General features: G+C 46.6%; 1 protein-coding gene across 2 annotated transcripts in view; it reads right to left on the bottom strand.

Annotated features, from left to right (window-relative positions):
• The window catches only part of USP2 (ubiquitin specific peptidase 2), a 69,559-nt gene that overhangs the window by 5,768 nt on the left and 40,942 nt on the right, over positions 1-22,849 (bottom strand). For both annotated transcript variants that reach the window (XM_061592586.1, XM_061592587.1), the window contains 9 exons: positions 14,423-14,473; positions 10,003-10,126; positions 7,651-7,762; positions 6,273-6,383; positions 4,980-5,044; positions 3,133-3,236; positions 2,945-3,025; positions 2,354-2,432; positions 289-396 (listed from right to left, as the gene is read on the bottom strand). In XM_061592586.1, coding sequence (XP_061448570.1) covers positions 289-396; positions 2,354-2,432; positions 2,945-3,025; positions 3,133-3,236; positions 4,980-5,044; positions 6,273-6,383; positions 7,651-7,762; positions 10,003-10,126; positions 14,423-14,473 — 835 coding nt within the window. The remainder of the gene's footprint in view (positions 1-288; positions 397-2,353; positions 2,433-2,944; positions 3,026-3,132; positions 3,237-4,979; positions 5,045-6,272; positions 6,384-7,650; positions 7,763-10,002; positions 10,127-14,422; positions 14,474-22,849) is intronic.

Genomic DNA, 22,849 nt, shown 5'->3' with positions numbered 1-22,849 from the left:
ATAGGCTGCCTCTATCTATGGAAGCTCTATTTAGCTATACTGGCTAGTGGGGGTTGATAATGTCAGAGCTTGGAAAAGTTACTTTTTTTGAACTACAACTCCCATCAGCCCAATCCAGTGGCTGTGCTGGCTGGGGCTGATGGGAGATGTAGTTCAAAAAAGTAAATTTTCCAAGCTCTGGATATTGTTGATGCAACCTTGCCACCTGGAATGCCCACCTTGCCCCTCTTGGGCTTCTCCCACTTACTCTCACTCCTGCCAAAAAGCAAAACAAAAAGCACCACTCACTGCAGTTTTGGGATGCAAATTCCCTCAGGTCCAGGTCCTTGAGTGGGAAATTAACAAACGTGGTGAGCTTGCTGGATCGCATCCTGGCTTCAGAGAAACGCTTCAGGTCTGGGGTGAGAAGTTAAGGAAGAAGAAAAGAAGAACTGATAGGACAGGCATATTATGGGATAGAAGAGGGGCTAGTGGGTGGCTTGTAGGACCCATTTCTCATGGTTGGGGCAGGGGTCTGGACCCACCTGGCGCTCTCTGCTCAGGCAAACTACTCTGTGGAAAATGGGCTACTCCACCCATTTTCAGGGTGTCTGTGTGCTTTGCTGTATTTCATATCAAAATCCTAAGAAGAGCTGGATTCTACAGCCTGCACAAACTATTCCAATCAAGTGCCTTTGCATATGTGCTTTGCATATTTTGAATAATTTATTCTGCACCTATTAAGTTATTTTGAATATTTTAAACTTTAATGACACTCTTAATGTTTATCCTGTTCTTCCTCCAAGTTGCTCAGGCTGGCATACAAGGCTCTCCTCTCACAACAACCCTGTGAGGTAGGTTAGGATGAGAGGGACAGAAAGAAAGAGAGAGTGAGAGACTGGTAAAGGACATTGCCAGTTGGGCATTTGAACCTGGGCCACCTCATTTGACACTTTCATTACTTAGCCAGGCTGCTTTCAAGTTACAAGAAGTGGCACTGGTGCCCCATCCTTTTAACCAACCCTCTAGCTCAGGCTTCTGAGATTTCAGCAGACCTTGCTCACATAGGGCTTATCCAAACGGAGCGGGATAATCCACGGTTTCCATATTCGGTTTGTCATCTGATAGTCCTGACTTTGCCTTTTAGTTCGCTCTTTCCCAATTAAAAAAAACGCTTGTTTGCACCCGCACACGCAGCGGTAAGACCCCTACATTCTTTTCGCTTTTTCCAAGCTCCGCCTCTAAAACCTCCCCCATCAACCAATTGGTCAGCAAAAAAATGACGTATGCTCCTCTCCCCCTTTGCAACGAAGCACAATATGGCTGTAAAGGAGTTCTCGCCTCGGAAGGAAAGGCTGCTGGTCGGTTTCACGCCTGCCTTGTTTGTATTTGCGATATTATGCTTAAACGAATGTATGCTTTTCTGCCTTTATTGATATTTAAGGAGATACACACTCTGGCAATTGCACTTATTTCTCCAAAAAAGCAAGAAACGTATCACCCCCCCTCCTTCTCCTTTTCCTTCCCAGGTGAATGAAATTGACAAAGCTTTTAGGAGCAGGCTTGAAACCGACCAGAAGCCCTTTTCTAAGTTTGTATTTGGGATATTACACTTAAAGGAATGTATGCTTTTCTGATTTGAAGCAAAACCCCCAGCAAGTAGAATGAAATTGACAAAGCTTTCCAGAGGCAGGCTGAAACCAACCACCACCCCTTTCTCGCTTGCTGTGCATTGCAGATCTCACCCAGAGCGGCCGCCTAGTTTGCAGGGTGGCAAAAAATAAAATGCATCTGTGCAGTAGTTGCAGACCCCCCCCCCAACACCCCACCATTGCGATGATTGGTTCAATTTTCCTGGGCTTATTCTCGCACATGCACAAAAGTACAGATACGTGATTGGCTGGAATGAGGAGAAGGGGCAAGGGGAAATGCCCAAGAATCGCCCATCAGCTGTAAAGTCCATGGTATTGCATCCTAACTCCTGAAGGCACAGCGGATGATTCCCGATTTTAAACAGCAAATTGCATTTTTGCTGGTATTGCAAGGAGCGGATTTAACCCGCGAAAATGCGTAACAGCACGAGACGTCATTTGGACGACCGAAAAATAATGAACACACATAGTGGGCGTGTCACACATTTTGCATACTTTGCAGCTTCTCTCAACCAATGAAGACTAGAATCTTGTGTATTTAAAATAAAAATGTTAAAAGCTGAGATCTCAGAATGCTGAATTCTGTGCTCAATACAAAATTCCTATGCAATGCTATTACAGAATAGTCGACCACACATTCACACACAGAGCCCTGTTTACTACTCGTTTGCCATCTATGTTCTTCAGAAAAGGACCATAACCACAGCGAAGGCAAAGGATACGCAACACCAAAATCTTTGGAAACCTCTGGATGCTGAACTTTTTCATGCACTTTGTTCTGGCTTTGCAACGGCAGCAAGTCTAGAAGGAGAAATAGGTTCCTGATTAGAGGGAAGCCATAATTAGAGTGCCATGTGGTAGGAAGAGGCTGCCCTACCTCTTCCCCTCCCTTCCAATGGCCATCACCTGCTCAGGGCTTCTGCCTCCTGAGGCAGCGGCTTCCTGCATTCCAGGGTCATTGTGCCTCTTTCTTTAAAACATTACACATGCACACAATACATACAGGAGCACAGGAGTGTCATCAGGGAACATGGCTATGAGGGCTGGGTCACCAGCAGCTATCAAGAGTTTGGGGGTAAATAGCAGTATAGAAGAGGGAGAGATGACAGCAGTGAAGGCTGCTTGGAGCTGGGATGGGGGAGAAATTAGTTTGGTTTGCCTTTGAACATGCAAATGTGCACTTCCCAAGTTAATAAATGAAACTAAAAAAAACTGTTTGAAATTTGCCTTTCTCTGAATTTTGCAATGCCATTCTCCAACCAAAAACTCTCCCCCTTTCCTGATCTGGACTTTCATTTTGGAATATCCCTTACTGGTTTCTCATCGCCGTCTAGGATGTCCTCCTTGGTGAAGAGGCGCATGCAGTCAATCAAGTTCACCTCCCCGTAGCTCTTCTGCGAAAAGAAGATGACACACTCAAGAGTTAAAAGAGTCCCGCCAGAGCTGGTAAGTTGGGGATCTGGGGTGGGAGGTCAGGAAGTCACAGAGAGCACGTGGTTACCTTGGCAATGGGCAGGGACAGATCCCAGAAGGGATCAAAGGCGGTTGAGCAGTGGCCACACGCACTGCACGTCAGAGAACTTTTCAGCTGCCCGACAAAGAGATCTGAAGAGGCAAAAAGTTGGAGAGAATGAACACAAGAAGAGCCTGGCTGCTGCTGGATCAGGCCAGTGGCCCAACTAATCCATCATGCCGTTCTCACAGTGGCCAACCCAGTGCCCCAAACGGAAGCCTGCAAGTAGCAACTGGCATTCAGAACCATACTGCCTCCAACAGCAGAGGCAGAACACAGCCACAGTGTCTAGTAGCCCTTCATAGCCCCATCCTCCATGAATTTGTCTGATCTGCATTTTAAAGCCATCCAAGTTGGGGGCCATCACCGGGAGGGAGGAATGCAAGGCTGAGCGGAGAGGCTGTCTATAGTTGCTGTCCAGGCTAACCAGAGAAGGTTCTGGAAAGGTTATCGGGAAAAACCTGACGCCTTTCCCAAAGGCTGAAACAGTTGCTTGGCTGGGGCAACTGGTAGCCTGAATGTTACACCTGCCCCAAAACATCATTTTACATGGTGCCTGGCCAACTCACTTCCCATACCCACGTCAAAAGACTGCTATCCTCGGTTGGCCTCCGGGTGGGATCCTTGTTGTCGGGGCCGGTCCCACCATGAGGCAGAGTGAGGCAGCCACCTCACTGAGGGGCGAGGAGTGGAGAGAGCTGTCTCTGTTCCATGTGGCCGGGCCTGCGTCTCTCCCTCCCCCAGCAAGCCTGCTGCCCTCGGGTAGAGGACATTGTCCTGTTCCCAGTGCTGAAATTAGATTCAACTGGCAGCCTGGTAGGCTTCTGTAGAGAGAATTGAGGGAGGCACCATCTTGTCCATAGCCTCAGATAGCAAATGGAACGCCTTGGGCTGGCCTTGCTGCTAATCTATGTCTTTCTAGGCGGGTTGAACCCAAATACCACAGGTTCCATTTTGCATCTTGAATGCCATCTCCTTCTGCCTGCCTCCTAAAGGCTGTGGTTTCCATCCACCCTCCCCAATTGGCCTCAACAACTCAGAAAGCAATCTGGGCTTTAAAATGGACCATCAAAGCTCTCTCAGCTCCTGGAACCAAATTGGGCACCCTTCCTTATCTTACTACAAGCTTTGAAATCTGAGGCCGTTCTCAAGCTGCTGTGATAAACAGCCCCACTCTGACAGAGCAATCCAATCAAGATGAAACTTGTAAACCAGCCATTGTTCCCTGTGTGCAATTTTAAGTAACCACATCAAGGCTCACTTTTGTGCCAAACGGTCCTTGAAAGGGCCTTCTAAGGGCTGAACTAGATGTTGACTGCAGTTAACGTATCTCACTTTTAAAATTTAAATAGCAAGCAAGCACGTGTGTGTGTGTGTGTGAGAGAGAGGGAGGGAGAGGGAGAGATTATGTGATCATTTAAAAATATTTGGCACCAAATGCAGCTTCCCTCCCAGCGCTAAGATCAGCTTCAAAGGAGGGGGAGAAGGGAAGAGAAATTTATCGGATTGCTGTGGGAGTGGAAGTGTTAACTCCCCATTCACCCCTTTCCAGCATGACTGTATGGCTCTTGGTGTCCAGATTCTGAGCCGAAATCACTACCACATCTACCTGGGATCCAGGTGCCTTCTCCCAATTCCTGTGGGATGAGTTCTGACATGCAGCGTGTGGAGGCTCTTCGGTCTCAAGGGCTACACCGTGCACCAGATGTTGTTCGATTCCAACTCCCATCAACCCTATTGACCAGCATGGCCAGGGATGATGGGAGTTGTAGTCCAGCAACATCTGGAGAGCCACACATTCCCTACTGTCCCTGCTCTCCTGTCAAAAAACCTACCCCCAATCCGGCTGTCTTCTCGTGCCAAGTATTTCATCCACATTTGCCTGCCCTTTTCATCATCGCTGCAAGAAAAGAGAAAGAGAGAAGGTGAAGGAAGCCCATCCAAGTTGCACAAGGCTCTTCCGGGGTCAAAGGGAACTAGCACGAAAGACTGCAGGTTGTGTGAAATATTCAGCCAAAAAATGGCTCCCAGAGCAGATGGCACTGCCTTCAAGTTTACAATCTAACATAGACGACACAAAACTGAAACAATTTCCCTTTCCCTCAGTTTCTTATTTTTCCAGTCTGAAGTTCTGCTTGCTACATTTTCAATTATTTTTTTTAAAAAAGTTCTCGTGCCAATTCACCAGCATTTTGGTACACACGTTTATCCTAATATACATATTTTCGTAGCTGCAATCAGCTTTTCCTAGTATAATGTATTTTTGCACGTTATTTCCATTAATGTATGCATTTTTATGCACACTTTCCTCTAATTTACACATTTTTATACCCTCTTTTTTTTTGGTTTGGAAAACTGCATTGGAAAATTTGGAAAAGTGCAAATTTTGGAGGCTGGCTGAATTTTGGTCCCTACATTGTTTTGTGAAGCGCAAATTCGTTTCCAGGGCTCCCCATTATACTGGTTTAAGCTTGTGGTATCTATGCTAGCCTTCCCTGACCTTGAGCCCTCTAGATGTTGCTGGAGTCCAACTCCCATCAGTCCCTGCCAGCGTGGCCAATGGGCAGGGAAGAGGGGAGTTTGCTTATTTATTTGAAAGCATTTATAAATTTATCTTATAAGTCACTTTGAGACTTTTTCTTTTCTATAAAATGTCTGGCACATATAAATAATCATAATCACGCTTAATAGTTTAAAAATCTCTAAGTGACATGCGACATAAAAAACACACATTATCTATTAAAACAAAAATACAACCTAAAACCAATAAGACAGTAGCATAAAAGCACATAAAAAAAAATAAAACAGGAATCCAGGCTATTCAAACATAAAACAGGATCCAATCATATGGGCCAAGATCAGGGAAGGCCTGGGAAAACGATAAAGTCTTCACAAGAGATCTAAAGAACCAGGAGGTACCAGGTTTGGGGAAGGCTAGTCTGGCCCACCCTCTTAAATTGCGCTGCTTGCAAGAAAAGAGGAACATCCGTTCCACTGGGACGTCCCTGACCTTGCTGTGGGGAGTCAGCCATGTGGAGTGGGGGTTGCAAACACAAGCAGCCCCGTGTGTCCCATGCCTCCCCCCTTGCCCACTCCTTCCTCTTCCGTGGCACTCTACTGTGACTCACAGGAGATGGTCCAGGTTGTCGTGACTGCCTTTAGGCCTCACCAACACTCGGTTCACCTCGCTGTGGAGCCCATCGAGAAGGAAGCGCAGGAACTCCTGTGCATCTTGCTGGCTGCAAAGAAGAGGGGGGAAAAAGGCAGGCATTAACTAATTAAAAAGGCAGGAGGTTGGACTTCATGGCCTTACAGGGCCCTTCCAACTCTATTGTTCTATTAATCTATGATTCTATGGACTAATCCCCATCAGAGACACAGGTGTGGTCCCATCGATGTGGCGTCATGATTGGATCATGAAAACTGGGAACTTAATTCCCACTTGGCTGTTTTTCTTTTTCTTCCTATCCAGATTCTGAGAACAGGTTCAGGGCAAACTGACCAGGAGAGAAGCCTTTTGCAGGAAGAACTGGCAGGTGCAGGTAGGGTTAAATGTCCCTGTTCCTAAACAGCCTGATCCTAGCAATGTTTACAAAGAAGCAATTCCCACTGCATTCAATGGAACTTAAATTCTATAATGGGACATAGCCCACTCTAAGGCCACATCCACACTACACATTTTAAAGCATTGTGATACCACTTTAACAGTCATGGCTTCCTCTAAAAGAATCCTTGGAACGGCAGTTTAAGGGGCTGAGAGTTGTTAGGAGATCCCAATTCCTCTCAGAGAGTTACAATTCCCAGAATGGTTTAACAATCAATCCCTCTTCCCGGGAAGCGCTGGGAATTGTAGTCTCCTAACAAATCACACCACCATTAACAAACTACAGTTCCTAGGATTCTTTGGGGGATGCTGCGGCTGTTTAAAGTGGCATAATTGTGCTTTCAGTGTACAGTGTGGATGTGGCCTAACACCTCCCCTTCACCAGGTTTCAAACTGAAATGATATAAAGCAATCCAAAATTCTGGGACAAAGGACCCCTCCAGACTTTTTTTCCTGCATGTGTATGTCATTGACACAGTAATAGTACTTTAGTGGTGAATTCATACTGGACCGTCCACACAGCATTCTGCTTTATCAGTTCTATGTTGCTGCGCCAATGTCATTGTATTATTGTCATCCGGAGTGGCACTCTTCCACAACAAAAGCGGGACAAAAAACATAGCAATGGAACATTTGTGGTATGAACAGTTTATGGGGCGTTCAGTGGTAGGAAACGAAGCAGAATGTCCGCCCCAAAACTTTTGCAGTCACAAACAGTATTGAAGCAGGATTGTGTATAACTGCCCCGAAACCAACAAGAGCAGAAATCATCATGGATGCACAATAAAAAGGATGTCGGGGCGGAGAGGGGGCTTAACAGGAACAATGAAGTACTAACTAACTAACCCTCCCCAACAAATTATTTTCTGTTAGAAAATGAGTAGGGTGGAAACGTCTCTTACTTGTAGCCAACAAAGCGAGGGGCGTATCTTTGAATCTGTGTCTTGAACTCAGAAGGACTCACGGATTCATTGGGAGATGATGTCCACAGTGCCTGGATGAGCTTGGCGAACTCTGGAGGGAGGAGGGTAGTGATGGAGGTGGGTGGGAAGAGATTAGGTTCCAGAAGGTGAGATTTCTCAGGGAAGGACAGTGATCTTGCCAAAGAACAGTGGCGGCTGGTGCCTCCGTGTCAGTGGGGCAGTAGAATCCATTCCGGGTTTTAGTCCGCAGCACCTTGGACAGCTCCTTGAATGTTTCGACTGAAACCCACAATGGATGCCACTGCCCCACAGACATGGAGCCACCAACCACCACTGTTCCACGGAATATCTTTGACAAAACATGCATAAATGGCCCTAAATCTGCTCTGAACAATTTGTGTGACAGCACTCCTTCCCCCCTCCCCCCATTTCCCCTTGCAATGCTATAATTGTATACAGGACGCCTCCAGGCTGACGTTATTTTGTGGGAGAGATTCTAGCGCATGCTGGAAATGTAGGTTTGTGCAATGAAACGGATTGAGGGTCTCTGCAGCCCAAGTGTAAGAAATCCAGTTCAAAAAAGAACCAGACTTTTTGCTGTTTGAAATGTGACAGGGAAGATGCGCTGGAAAGCAGGAGACAAACAAATGACTAATGGGAAGAAGATGTACTGTATGGACACCCAGTAAGCAATTTAGGATGAATGTTCATGGTTGTAAAACCTCTCTCTCTCTCCCTGCTTCAAATCAGGATCAATACGCAGTAAACAGGTCATCTGGAGGAGCTCATGGATCCAACTGTTGGTCCACCAAGCTCAAAACAGTCAACTCTGATTGGCCAGTATCTGAAGCGAAGATCCCCTAATAGCTCTAGATGCCAGGGAAATGCCCTCTCTGCCAGATGCCTGATGACCCACCCCACCCATGTTTTGGCAGTCTTGGGTATGAATTCAGGACAGGAGTCTCATCAAGATCAAGCCCACCATACATGGCTGGTGTTTGGCTCTCCTATTGCAGAGGAGAAAAAAGAAGAAGAGGACACTATTAAAACCCCAAAGGGCAACTTAGCATTTCATCAAAGTTCCCTGTTATTGTTTTTCAGTATCGTTTTGAGGCTCACTTCTCTTTTTTGCAGAGTTGTGGAGGAACCACCGACTTTCCTTCTGTTGCAAGCACCCACTCACCTCTCCCTGAGGCTCCTAATAGTTAAATCCGCACCTGCAAGCGGTTTTATCTTTTTGAAGGGAGGGGAGTGGAATTGTACAAATCTATGGTGCAACCGCACCTTGAATATTGTGCAGTTCTGGTCAGATCGAAAAGGTTACAGTACAGCTGGAAAACGTTCAGAAAAGGGCAACCAAAATGATCAAAGGTATGGAGGAGCGACTCCCCTATGAGGAAATGTTATAACGTTTGTGCTTAGGAAAAAGACAGGAACTTGATAGAGGTATATAAGATTATGCATGGTGAGGAGAAAGTGGATAAAAGTAAGTTTTACTCCCTCTGTCCTCCTACGAGAATTCAGGGCCACCCAACGACGCTGAACGTTGGAAGATTCAGGACAGATAAAAGGATTTCTTCAACGAGTGTAGAGCTAAATGCTGAGATTCGCAGTCACAGCAGACAGTGATGGACACCAACTTGGATGGTTTTAGAAGTGGATTAGAAAATTCATGGAGGATAAGGCTATCAATGGCTACTAGTCACAATGGCTGTGCGCTACCTCCTGTGCCAGAGGTGGTGTGCCTTTGAGTACCAGCTGCTGGGAATCACAAATGGGGAGAGTGTTTGGGGGCTTCCCTTAGGCATCTGGTTGGCTACTGTGGGACGAGATGGGCCACTGGCCTGATCCAGCAGGCTCTTCTTATGTTCTTATGCTCTTCTTACATAACTATTGGAACAGGCTGCAGCTCAGTGGTAGACACTGCATACTAAAAGTCCCAGGTTCAATTCCCAGTTGGACCAGGGCTCTGGCTTACACCAAGGCAGCTTCCTATGTTTTCAGATCCTTCTTCTCTCCAATCCCCCAATGTAGTTCTGGGAGATGATGAGGGCTACCTCTCCAAGTACCGCTGAACATGTACGAAGTGCTTTCCCTCTCAGAACTAGCGACCTCAGCTAGCTCCCACGCAATTGGAATGAGAGTTAGAGCCATTGCTGAGTGATAGGCCTGCAAAATGTTCCGGGTGCAGTCCCCAGCTGGAAAAGGCCCTGATGTGAAACCCCCGGGGAGCTGCTGCCACTCAGTGTAGAGAATATGGAGCTCAATGGTGCAAGGGTCAGATTTGGTTCAAGGCAGCATCCTGTGTGTGTGAATTCCCGCATCTCTTACCAGACATGAGGGCCATCTGCATGCGGCTTTTGTTGTTCAGGTCGTGGAGGTATTGGTTCTGCAGGCAGTAATCACGGAGCTCTTTGGTGTTGCTCAGACACTGCAGGACTGAGTTCATAAAACACTACAAGAAACAAAAACAACAAACACATGAGAAGTGTAAGGAAGGATGAAGGTCCATTTTGGTTTCTCATTTTTCCAGTGTTAAGTTCAGTTTGCCAGATTTCTGAATCTGATTTTTGTTAGTTAGAAAAACCTCGCGAGAATTCATCAGCATTTTAAGGCGCACTTATTCTAATATACACATTTTTGTATGCAATGCATTTTTAAGTCCAATTTTGCCTTACGTACACAGTTTTGCAAGCAGTCTTCTGTACTGTAATGAGCGTTTAATGTTATTTTCATTAATATATGCACTTTCCCTAATGTACATGTTTTTGTAGACATTATTTGGTTGGGGAACTGTAGCACAAAATTTGGAGAAGTGCCAGTTTCAAAGGAGAGATGTGTTTCAGTTTGAGTACCGTTTGGGGAAGTGCAAATGAGGTAGTTTTGCATTCAGATGCAAACCAGACTAAATTTCTACCCCTTTAGGCTCCTTGAGTCATACTATCTGGTGCCTGCCCGATGTTTTGGACTACACCTGCAAATAGCACCTACAGAGGAGGGATTTTTAGTCAGGATCACAGGAGGGGAGGAAAGGGTTAAACTGATGCTGTTTGGGGCTGATGGGAGTTGTAGTCCCAAATATCTGGAGGGCATCAGGTTAGGAAGATGCCCTTTACAAACTTTATTTATTTAAAGCATTTACATATCTTGCCTTTTTTCAATGGAGCTCTGCTAGGCAGCTAACAGAAATGAAACCATAACGTAACAATTTAAAACATCACCTGCAATCTAATGCTAAACAGCAAAACAAACAACCCTTCACAAAACCAGCAACAGTTAAGACCACAGTCAATAAAGCAACAACTGACATTTACAGCCCAAAGCCTTCCTAAAAAGGAAGACTTATTTCTTAAAAAAATCAACATTAGAAAGGCCATTAAAATGGAGGGGGTGTTAGCTTGCTTCCCTGGGGAGGGAGTTCTAAACTGGATGTTTCATTATTGCTTAAGGAGTCTTGGGGCCAGGGTCTTTTAATGGCTGAAACTCTCTGGACAATCTTTTTGATCTACAGCTGACTTGAAATGCATCTTTGCATTTAATGTGTAGGTGTTTTTTTTTTAAATACAAACAGCATCAGTTTAACCCTTTCCTCCCCTGCTGTGATCCTAACTAAAAAACCCTCCTCTGAAGGTGCTATTTGCATTGGGAGGAAACCTCCCATTTCTGCCAATGGGGGGAATATTTCTCTCCCCCCCCCTGCCCCAAAGCAAATACCAGCTTCAGGGGAGGAGTTTCCCTCAGGGTTGCAGTAGGGGAAGAAAGAGTTTCAGTCCCACCTCCATGCCTGCTGTGATTCCATCAGCTGTCAGTACCCTCAGCAACACGAACAGTGTTGGACCACATGGTTACTTAAAAGACCATTTAAATTTGTACAAGCCTGCCTGTACCTTAAGATCCGTGCCTGAGGCCTTACTGAGATGCCCACCAGGATTAGAAGTTAGGCTGGTGAGCACAAGGATCTGATGGTTGCCTCACAATTGTGGAATACAATCCCATGTGATATTATTTTTTATTATTTATATACAGCTCAATATTCAGAATGTCCAAGTGGCATACATAATTTTTTTAAAATGACAAGAATAAGAGCAATTAAAACTCATCAGAGAACAGAAAACTGCCTTGAAATGCCTGATGTAATAGGAAAGTCTTTGTCAAGTGCCTGAAGTTTTGTAGGAAAGGGGCCTGTCCGACTTCCGTTGGGAGGCAGTTCCATAGGATTGGGCTCAATGCATAGCTCCTAGTAAGTTACAAGCCATATATGGGGGACCGTTGGGCAGGGGGCATCCCTGGATATTTTCAAACAGGTCTTTAAAAACGTATCGTTTCATCTAAATGTGCAGCAGCTGCATTTTCAATGTTGATTTTTTATGTTGGACTCCTGCTGACCCCTAGTGTTACTAATATGGAATATTTTAAAAATGACATTTATTGTATTTGCTATACATTATGAGAACTGCCTTAAGAGGAACGTTATTATTGAAAGGCAGTGTGGAAATCTATTAAATAAACAAACAGTTTGGCCTTAAAACAACCCCAACCCAACACTTGCATATGAAATATAAAGGAGCATTTGACCCCATGTCTAGTTTGGCCCTGAACTGCCAATGCTGGGTGAGAATGAGAGGTGAATACATGACGCAGTTTCCTGAGACAGTTACACAATTGCCTTCTGATGTATGCAAGTGTGGCAAAAAGGGCAGGGAATTCCCAGCAAAGCTGTCAAGGAAGCGGAACTGAAGTATTAATGGCTGAGGAAAGACCTGTCAAAACTTCCTCCGTGGGTGCAGCACAAACCCACCTGGCAAGCTTGGAGAAGACCTGAACTGTTCGTCACAATGCTAATCCGGCTGTGACCCTTGGGTCAGCATAGCTTGGCCGGTGTGGTATGCAAAGGGGAGTGCCGTGCAAGTCAAGGCGGTAATTACGGCATGCTAATCGACGCATGGGGGCACTAGGAACCTGATGAGCAAGTCTCAGAGAGGAGGCTGCTTGGCGGTACCCTCATGCCAAGGTGTCCTTGCGAGGTCATCCGAGGACGGCAAATTTGGCAAGGGCATGCAAATAGCTGCGCCTGGGAATGAAACAAGGGTGATCTCCATGGCAATGGCAAAAGGCTACCTGCACAGAGGCTCTCTCTAAACTTGTACTACTTTTCCAATATTCATTTCAGCGAGGTTTTGTTCAGTGTTGTGATGAAGAGACTCAGTTATATGAAGCAGGAAGCCCACAGTGCAAATCTTCCCTCTGCCGTGATGTCACTAGAAAGAGGTGGCTTCAGGCAAGCCATTCTCTCTCAATTTCAGTCTGTCCATCTGCAATATGGGGGCAATAGCTGCAATTAAGAGAGCAGCTGCTGCTGCAGCAGGAACAACTAGTGGACAGGAGGGAAGAACAGCCACCCTCCAGAATGCCCCTTTGCTGCTGCCACCACCTTTGAAGGGAGCAGAACAAGGAACCACATGGCACCACCACCAACAGCGGGTAGTCTGGATGTATCATTGCAAGGACAATGCCACCATATCTAATTTATGATGGCGAACTGCTTGGAGAACTGTTATGGTTTAAAAGCAGTACACAAGCATTGCAAAATGAAATTGACAAGCAAATGCAAATCATCACTTTCCTTACTAGGTTATTGTTAATGGTTACAAGATAATGCAAGCAAGGCACTTTGAATCCTCGAAAGTGCTACAGAATGCTGAATAATTCTTTACCCGAAGGGCGAGGAACCTTCTTCAGAAGCCTGGAGGCCACATTCCCTTCTGGGGCCATATGCCAGTGGTGAGCAGGGCCAAGGCAGAAGTGGGCAAATGTATATTGTGCAGTAGGCTAGTTTCCACACATGCTGGGCACACCACTCTGTATCCTCCATCCAGGCAAGCAGGAAGCTTCATCAGAGCCCCCAAGGGCGCATTCTAGCCAGGCATAAACACTCAAGGAAGGTGCTAAGCAGGGCTGGTGAGGGGTGTGGCCAAGGGAGAAGGGGTGTGGCCTGGGGAGAGTTCATTAGAGAGGCCCTGAGGGCCGCATATGTCTCTCAGGCCTGAGGTTCCCCATTCCTGCTTTACACCTCTGCAACTGTTGCAGCTACTAGTACCGCAAAGCCCTCCAGCCACAGGCAGGTGCAAAGCAGTGGCCCATCTCGGCAGACGTAAGCTAAGGACTGAGAGCCAGCATGGTGTAGAGCAGTTAGAGCATTAGACTAGGACCTGGGAGACCAGGATTCAAATCCCCACTAAGCCATGAAGCTTGCTTGGTGACCTCGGGCCAGACACAGTGTCTCAGCCTATCCTACCTCACAGGGTTGTTGTGAGGATAAAAGGGAGAGGGGAGAACCATGTACGCCACCTTGAGCTCCTTGGAGGAATGGCAGGATAGAAATGTAATAACACATAAATAAACACAATCAAGAATTAAGGAACAGGGTGCCTCTGACCACATGCTCAGCCCAGAAATGAGTCATTAGCAGTGCCAGTATCAAAATCACAAATCCTTTCACACAAAGACCGACTTCTGTGGTTCCCCCACCCCAACCCTGCACATTCTTTTTCAGCAACCTAATCTGTGGGTGGGGGAAAGCTTTTCGGTTGCTGCTGCCCTTAGAAACTGGGAGTCAGAAAGTCTTGCTTGTCTACTGCAATTCTGCAAATCGCTCAGAGTCCTATCAGCAGGTCTCAATCCATGACACATTCTGCCCACCCTTGGTGCAGATATGGCCAAGGAGCAAGGAGAGAGAGTGGAGTAGACTTACAGTGTTGCCGAGATTCCGGAGGCCGGTCAGACCCTGCACTGTTTTGGAATTCTGTGGAGAGAGAAGAATGCATTTGGTGTGAGAACGCAGCACTCTGGTTGGGGTTGGCATGCAAATAAAGTCAAATCTGAGAAGGTGTGGGACATGGAAAGGGAGAAGGGGAGTTGTGCTTCCATAGATTTGGGTTTAGGAGGATGGAGACTTTGGGCCAGGAAAGCTACAAATTGCAAGAAGGCTCAGACAGACCCTGGCATCAATCTTCCAGGAGCAAGGCTTATAGGGAAGGTTCCCTACTGAGGATGGAGGTTTGGAGGGTGGGTGGGATCAAGCAACAGAACCTACAAGGTAAAGCCAGCTCCCCACTTTTTTCTGTTCTAAACACCAGAAATTGAACAACTACCAGCTCCAGCAGCAGCTATTAAAGCCAGTGGGAAATGTCTGCAATCAGAGAATTGAAGGTTCTATTGCAGCTGCAGATATTTATATCTTGGGCTCTGCCAAGAGATTTCAGCGTTTGGACTCAGCCCTAGGTTACAGAAGTCACGATACAGGGGTGGTGAGATAAAGAGAGGGGACCTCAGAGCAGGTACAAAGAGACTTCTCTTTCCAAAAGTCAGTGAAGGCAATCAGACTTTACAGAATTGGGGTTTGAGGGCTTCCAGGAAATTTCTGAGTGTCCTGTCATCTTTTATATGAGGAATCCAGGATTCTCTGAAGGACCATATGCTGCAGTAACACTGTTTGCAGGAGGCAATTAGGCAGCAAAGTAAGTGGTTGTCAAAAGTCCCATGGATTCTATTCTTTTTGGGAGTGAGTGCACAAAGGGCCTCTTCAGACTAATGTTTTTTCTGCAACATGTCATTGATGCAGTAATAATACGTTAGTAGTGGATTTATATTGGACAGTCCAGACATCATGCCTCTTTCTTAGCTTTTTGGGGGATGCTTCCCCAATATTACTGCATTATTGCTACCTAGAGGGACACTCTTGAACTACGGTGCAACAAAAGTGGAATTCCCAGAGCGTAGGTGGTGTAAAAAAGTGACAGGAGTTCATCAGGAATTTATAGGACACGCTAAGGACTGCTTAGCCTCAAAGCCTCAAAACTTTTCCAGGCACAAATAATGCTGAAAGCGGAATTGTGTATAACTGCCCTGATAGCATAATGAGCATAAATCATGATGAATGCACAATAAAAAGGGCATCTGGAGCGGCCCTAAGAAGATGTCTTAGATTCAGATCTTCCCTTTGCCAGGCACTTAACACCAGGTCTCCTTAAACCAAGCTGCTCATTCTCTGCTACCTTCAGCACTCTCTTCTGCAATGCAGGGACCATGATGGTACCAACCTACCTTTTGGGGTTGTCATTAAGGATTACTTGAGATAATGTGTGTGGGGTGTTTCTGAATGCTTAAAAATGTTCAGCGTCGTTGCTACTGCTAACATTTTTCTCAGCTCCAAAACTGATTCTCCCCCTTTTGACCTTGGTGAAGCCCTTTTCCCATGGACATTACACTACGCTGCCAGCTATATTTATCCAACAGATACTCAAGGCGATGTACGATAAAAACAAAGACAAAATTAGGAAGCGAGAAAGGAGGAGAAGAAGAGAAATTAGTATCCAAGAAGGCAACAATAAAATGTCACCATTAAAACTGGGAGCCTCTGAAAGAAACCAGCCAAAAAGGCTAAGGGTGAAAAGGCTTTAAAAAACAATGTTTTTTGGCAAAAGGGGACAGCCAGGGTGGAACTGGGCTAGGGGGGTAGGGCAGGACTGGTGAGCTACCCTGGAAAATCTGTTGGGCAGCTGAAAATGTCCCACTTTGCACGCCTGTTTTCTTGCTCTCATAACACCCAATGAAGCTGAATGTTGGAGGATTCAGGACACACAAAAGAAAGCACTTCTTCAGGCAGAGCATAGTTCAGCTATGGAATTCACTCCCACAAGAGGCAGTGATGGCCACCAACCTGGATGGCTTTAAAAGAGGATTAGAAAAATTCATGGAGGAAAAGGCTATTAGCGGCTACTAGCCATGATGGCTACGCTCTGCCTCCACAGCCGGAGGCAGGATGCTTCCGAATATCCAGTTTCTGGGAATCACAAGTGGGGAATAATAATAATAATAATAATAATAATAATAATAATTTAATTTGTGGGTCGCCTATCTGGCCAATGGCCACTCTAGGCGACGTACAATTTAACAATACATTACATCATAATAAAATACATCATAAAATACAATATAACAATAAAACAATAAAACAGTTCCAGTACAGAGTAGTAGGCTATTGGTCGTAAAATTTAACCCTCCCCGTAAGTCCCAAAGGCCTGTCTGAAGAGCCAGGTCTTCAAAGCTTGGCGGAATACATTCAGGGAAGGGGCATGGCGAAGGTCATACGGGAGGGAGTTCCAGAGAGTGGGGGCCGCCACTGAAAATGCCCTCTCTCTTGTCCCCGCCAACCTAGCTGTTTTAGTTAAGCAATGGGGAAGAGTTAAGCAATGGTCTCTCTCTCACAAGTAGGTTCACAAGAGGATTGTCAGCTGTGCTCTCCAAATGCCTCACTCACCATGCAAGAGTGGCCAGAGGCACCGCTAAGAAAAGGCACTTTGACATGGTTTGGCTTCCTTTTCTAAATGTTGTGAATAATAGAATGTTTCTCCTCTGATTTCTGAAGTTACTTTCTGGAGAGGGGACTATACACCACAAAGAGTTTTTCACCATAGCCTTGCTTACGCACTATTTATGTTGTCTTGGCATATTGTAGGGTCTTTCATTATTATTTTTACTGAACATTATTGTTACATTTTTTCTCCTCCCCCCTTTCTGTTATGATGTCAGCCCTATAAACTCAATAAAAACTAGCTGAACGGGAAAAAAGCAAAGAGGGTTGCTGCTGCGCTCAGGTCGTGCTTGCAGGCTTCCCATTGGGGCACCTGGTTGGCCAACTGTGAGAACAGGATGTTGGACCGGATGGGCCACTGGCCTGATCCAGCTGGCTCTTCTCAGGTTCTTATGATGGACTGAGTGCATCACACCATCAGTCCCTTCTACAGAACACCATGCTACGACGCAAGCGCTCAGGCATCAGACAAAAACTGTTCTTTCAGACCAGGCATTTAATAGCATGTGACACTAACAAAAGGTGTGCTACTGTTACACTATGCTTTTCTCAGTCTCCTCGTGTGCTCTCACTGCCTCATTGTTTTTTTTTAAATTGTCTCTGTTATATCTGAGAGCCAGTGTGGCCTAGCGGTTAGAGTGTTGGACTACGATCTGGGAGACCAGGGTTCAAATCCCCACACAGTCATGAAGCTCACTGGGTGACCTTGGGCCGGTCACTGCCTCTCAGCCTCAGAGGAAGGCGATGGTAAAGGCCCTCTGAATATCGCTTACCATGAAAACCCTATTCATAGGGTCACCATAAGTCGGAATCGATTTGAAGGCAGTCCATTTCCATTTTAGTTATATCTGTTTATGTCGATATTGTTTTAAAGGGAAAAATGGCATGCTGGCAGCCCAGGGGCTGAGCCATGTGGATGTAAGGTGGGGTGGGAATGCTTTGAACAATCAAGCAAAATAGGAAAGGCAAAGAAGGGCTTCAGCAGAACAGCAAGGAATGCTTGGCAGGAGGAGTCCCCGGAGCCTTGCTTAAACTGTTGTAAGCACAACAGCAGGGAATATTCAGTGTGCGACTTAAGGGGTTAATTCTGCGACTGGTCTGGCTCACAGCAGACTCTGCTTGGCTGGAGGCTCTAGTCAGCTGGGAGTTAGCTGTTAGATGGTAGAGATTTGACAGTTGGAGAGGCTGGCGGGAAAAGCAGCTCTGAAGTTTCCCCCCTGCGTGCGTAGGCCTGACCTAAGGAGACAAACCTCTCCGTTGTATTTCTCCTTGCATTTCTTGTTCAGTTCACCTCAGTAAAGCACTATCAGTGCCTTTCCTCTCTGGACTCTGTCTACTTTGTTGCAGCCATTCTGCTAACAATAACTCCTTGCCCTCTCGTGGGGGTGTTTGCAAAGCACTCGGCTGACCTCTTGGGGGAAGGCGCCAGCCGAGGCGGGCAAAGTCCCCTTTCTGGTACATGTGGTGCACCGCGCACGGCGACTCAGCAGCCACGGGGGTGACCCAGCTTGGCAGGTTCCCAACAGCAGCAGCGGCAGCCTGGTTTTTTGTTGGACTTGGGGCACAGACTCCTGCCAGGAGTGTTTGGAATGAATCCAGTTGGCACCCAGCGGTGGGACAGAGGTCATGCCGGCATTGGTCAGGGGACGGAGAAAAAGAGAAGTGAAGCAAGTAAAGGCTGGGAGGGAAAAAAACTTCACACTGCGTAACAGAGACCTCCCTGCTTTTTGCACTTCTGGGGTAGGCAGCACAGCACGCCCACAATCCTAGCAATGGGGAAGGACCGCAGCTCAGTGGGACAGCATCTGCTCTGCATGCAGAAGGGCCTCGGTTCAATCGCCGGCAACTCCAGGTAGGGCTGGGAGGGACCCCTACCCGAAACCCTGGAGAGCTGCTGCCAGCCAGTGCAGACTCGATTTAAGGCAGCTTCCTATGTTACGAACCGGAGAAAGGCAGACAGAGGCTGCCTACTGAACAGACACAGTAAGCCAAGCAGGGCTCTACCGTTGGGACTTCTCTGGCTGAATTCCTGCTTGCCATGCAGCTTTAGAGGCCCTGCCTGGAAAGGAGAGGAAGAAAAAAAGTTGGCCTGGAGGTATTTTGCTTGCCAACGGCCTCCCTTCTTTGCTCCCAGCAGAGCATGTGCTTTGTGTGCAGAAGGTCCTGGGTTTGGTCTCACGGCTCGGGACATAAGAATGCCAGAAGGGCTTTGCGATGGCTCTCTTAGATGGTTCATTAAAAATAAATAAACAATATTTATTTAAAATATATCCACATAAATATATAACATATGCATATATTGTTATATATTTATTTAAAGCGCCTATACCCCACTCTTCAGTCAAAAAGGCTCTCAGAGTGGCTTTCAAACGCTAGTCGTATGACTAGTCTCTGCCTTCAGGCTTCCAATGTAAAAGACACAGCACATGAGGAAAAGAGATGAGGCAGGAGGAGGGGAAGAGTGAGCTCAGGTCCCAGTTCTTGAAGCTACAGTTCTTACAATGCAGTTATATAGCTCTTTCTGTGTAGATTCTGGCTGTCTTGGAGAGCGACCCTGCCCCAGATGAACTCCATGCCCCCCTCTCGCCCCTGGATCAGACACAGAGGAGAATAGATGACAAAGCCCAGGCTAGCTGTCACCTATTAATTGTTATTGGCCTGAATGGAGCCTCCATGGTCAGAGGCAGTGTACCTCTGAGTAACAGAAATTAAGGCAAAACAAAAAAGGACAGCTGTTTTCTTTTAGTTTGGCTGTAAAATCTCCCAGGTGCCTCTGTGAAGCTGCTGCTGCTGCTGCAGACAGAGGGAGCGTTGGACTTGAAGGAGCTTTGTTCTGATCCAGCATTTCACTTTAAAGGAACTAGTGCCTGAGTTTTCCTCCCCTCTCATCCTTTTTCTCTGTGCCGTGTCTTTTAGACTGTAAGCCCAATGGGCAGACACGGCCTTGTTTTAACTAGTTCTATGTAAGCCACTCTTGGAGCCTTTTTGGCTGAAGAGTAGGGTGTGCGTGCGTGAATCCTATTTAAGCTCAGGTGTGGGGAATCTCTGGCCTTCCAGATGCTGCTGAACTACAGCTCCCATAATCCCTGGCCATTGGCCATGCTTATGGGAGTTCATGGGGGTTGTAGTTCAGCAACATGTGGAGGGCCACAGATTCCCCACACCTGAGATATTACACAGAGTGAGAGAGAAGTTGTGGGCCAGCTCCTTTCCTAGGCAGCAGTGATTTGGTGCATAAGGCTGGATATAGGGATGCCCCTATTGCTTCCCCTTTCTTTTCCTGTTGGACTGGTTTTTGGGGGATTCAGTGGGATAAGGTGTCAACCCCGTTCTTATATCGCTGACACCCCAGAAAATGAAGAAGAGGAGGAGGAAGAGCGGAGTAGAGGCTCCTGCTGCGCTTGCAGCTCCAAAATAGCAGCACTCCGCATGTGCTTGTAGGAGGGAAATAGTCTTCTCTCCTGTCCCTGACAACAGCCCAAAATAGACCCGCTCAAACAGCACACGCTTTGCTCTGACAACACAGCCTCATGCCACCCGTGTGTGTGTGCGTGGGACAAATGGACCCCTCTCCTCTATCTCTCTGTGTGGGCAGGACTTGAATTATGGGGAGCAGAGAGAACGGAAGGGAGGGGGTCCTTAATGAAATGCACAAGCCTTGATCCCTCACTTCACTATTGTTAGCCAAATCCCACCCTGTGGTAGCCGTCCGTGTGTGTTTGTGTGTGTGTGTTTCAAAAGGTAATGGGCCAGGCCCCCTGTGCTCCCCTATAATTTGAGCAGTGGGGAGGACGGGGGAAGTCAACCAACCAAGCATTTTGTACTATGTGCACCGTGGACATAGCCCCAACAGTAACAGGGCAGAAAAAGCCTAGGCCTGCGTGTCTTTTGAGAGTGCTATTCAGAGTGGTATAACTAGGGATGTGGTAGAATTTCACCCAATTCGGTACTGAATTTTCCATTAATATGCTTATTTTCAATCATTGAGGATGCAGTAAATTTCCATGGCCTTTTTTTGGAAAATGGACTTTAAAAAAAACCTGCTCTAAAACATCAACTGTAAGAATGATAATTTATCAATATTTCCTTTTAAAATAGAAGTATTTCCTTCAAAATATCAATATTTTTTCTGAGCTGGAAAAAACCCACGGATAGGTAAAAGCAGTGGCTAGTGGATACGGAACGAACTCGAATCAATGCCAGCCTATCAGGTTGACAGAATTGCTTTCAACCTGGCACTGGCCAATGGATCCCATCCCTAGGTGTAATTAATCATCAATAGCTCTTCCCAGGGAACTCTGGGAACTGTTGCTCTGCGAGGGGATAGGGGTCTCCTAACACCTCTTAGTGCCCTTAACAAGCTACATTTCCCAGATTCTATGGGGGAAGCCAGGACTATTTAAAGTGGAATAACAGTGGAATAAATGTATGGTGTGTGTGTGGCTATGAATGTGTGTGTCCTGGGTGTGTAATGGCCTGGCCACATCCACAGCTGGCATGTAGCCGGAGGGTTGGCAGAGGTTGGATGTGGCCTTTGGACCAAAAAGGTTTAGCCACCCCTTCTCTAAATGAAGAACTCCACACAGAGGCCTATGCGAGCTGACAGGTGGCCGAAAACGCTGGTTGAGAGAACGGAAGTGTTCCTCCCCATGACCCTTGCATCAAAACCTTGCACTTTTGAGCACTGGGAAAATGTGATATACCTTGTCAACAGAAACACAGTTTTTCAGTAGCCACATCTAGATCTTGAATGGCAACTTAGGCACTGACTGTTGCTCAATGCTTACGCTCAAATCAATCCCTGTGGAAAGATCCTTATAGCACCATCTTAGGGTTGTGATCCTAAAGACATTTCCTTGGAGGTAAGTTTCAGCAACACCTAAAGAAATTCAGTTGGATCTGGCTGTCACTGCCACTCAGTTAAAAAAATAAAATTGACAACTAAATGTTGTTTTCTGAGCAGCAAAAGGCGGGGTGGGGAAGACTGAAGCACTGGAAATGCCCAAGAGGCATGTCAAAGGGCAAGCAGGTTTGGAAAGGCTGGGACAAAGGCTGCTGAATGCCTTAAGGTCCCTGCTTCATCTGCATCTTTCCTGAAGAGTTTCCCAGCGCAAGGGAGTGGACAGAAAATTCCTCAAGGAGAGGGCCAGGAACTGAGAGTGCACTGAGGAAGGGCACATTACCAAAGCATGCAGGACCAGCCAGCCGGCATTCCTTGGCTATGGAGAGGAGGCAGGCCCCAGATCAACGTCCAGCCCACGCAAATCCAGATGAGGAAAGCCATCCCTTGCCCTGGAGCACAAACACCTTGTACTACAAAATCGCACACAAACTGCACTCCTGGGGCTGACACTCTCAATAAAAGAAGAGGCGTGCATTATCTGGGACCTACCCTGGAGTTTTACACTTCAGATGTGCAAATGTGGAAGTTTCTCTGTCTGACCCAGATGCCCTGGCCTCTCATGGAGCACAGGAAGTTGCCTTATGCAGAGTCAGACCATTGGTCCATATAGCTCAATAGTGTCAACCCTGACTGGCAGCCGCTCTCCAGGGAAAGGCAGTCTGTACATATTCAGTGGAACTCTCTCTGATTTCAAACGTTCCAGGATATGCCCTGGCATTGAAAGCCAGTTTGGGGGCTAGCCTGAAACAAATTAAGCCCTGCAGGTTCCCTTTTACAGCACCATTTACTGAGGCAGAATTCATGGCAGTTCACCTCCCTGTCCGGGCATGTAGGTGGCTCTTACGTATTGAGACCACCGTGGCGTGCAAAGCTTAGCAACCATCAGTCAAGGTTTATCCAGC

This window comes from Rhineura floridana, chromosome 12 (assembly GCF_030035675.1).
Source record: "Rhineura floridana isolate rRhiFlo1 chromosome 12, rRhiFlo1.hap2, whole genome shotgun sequence".
NCBI lineage: Eukaryota > Metazoa > Chordata > Lepidosauria > Squamata > Rhineuridae > Rhineura > Rhineura floridana.
This window is presented reverse-complemented; position numbering and strand designations above follow the sequence as displayed.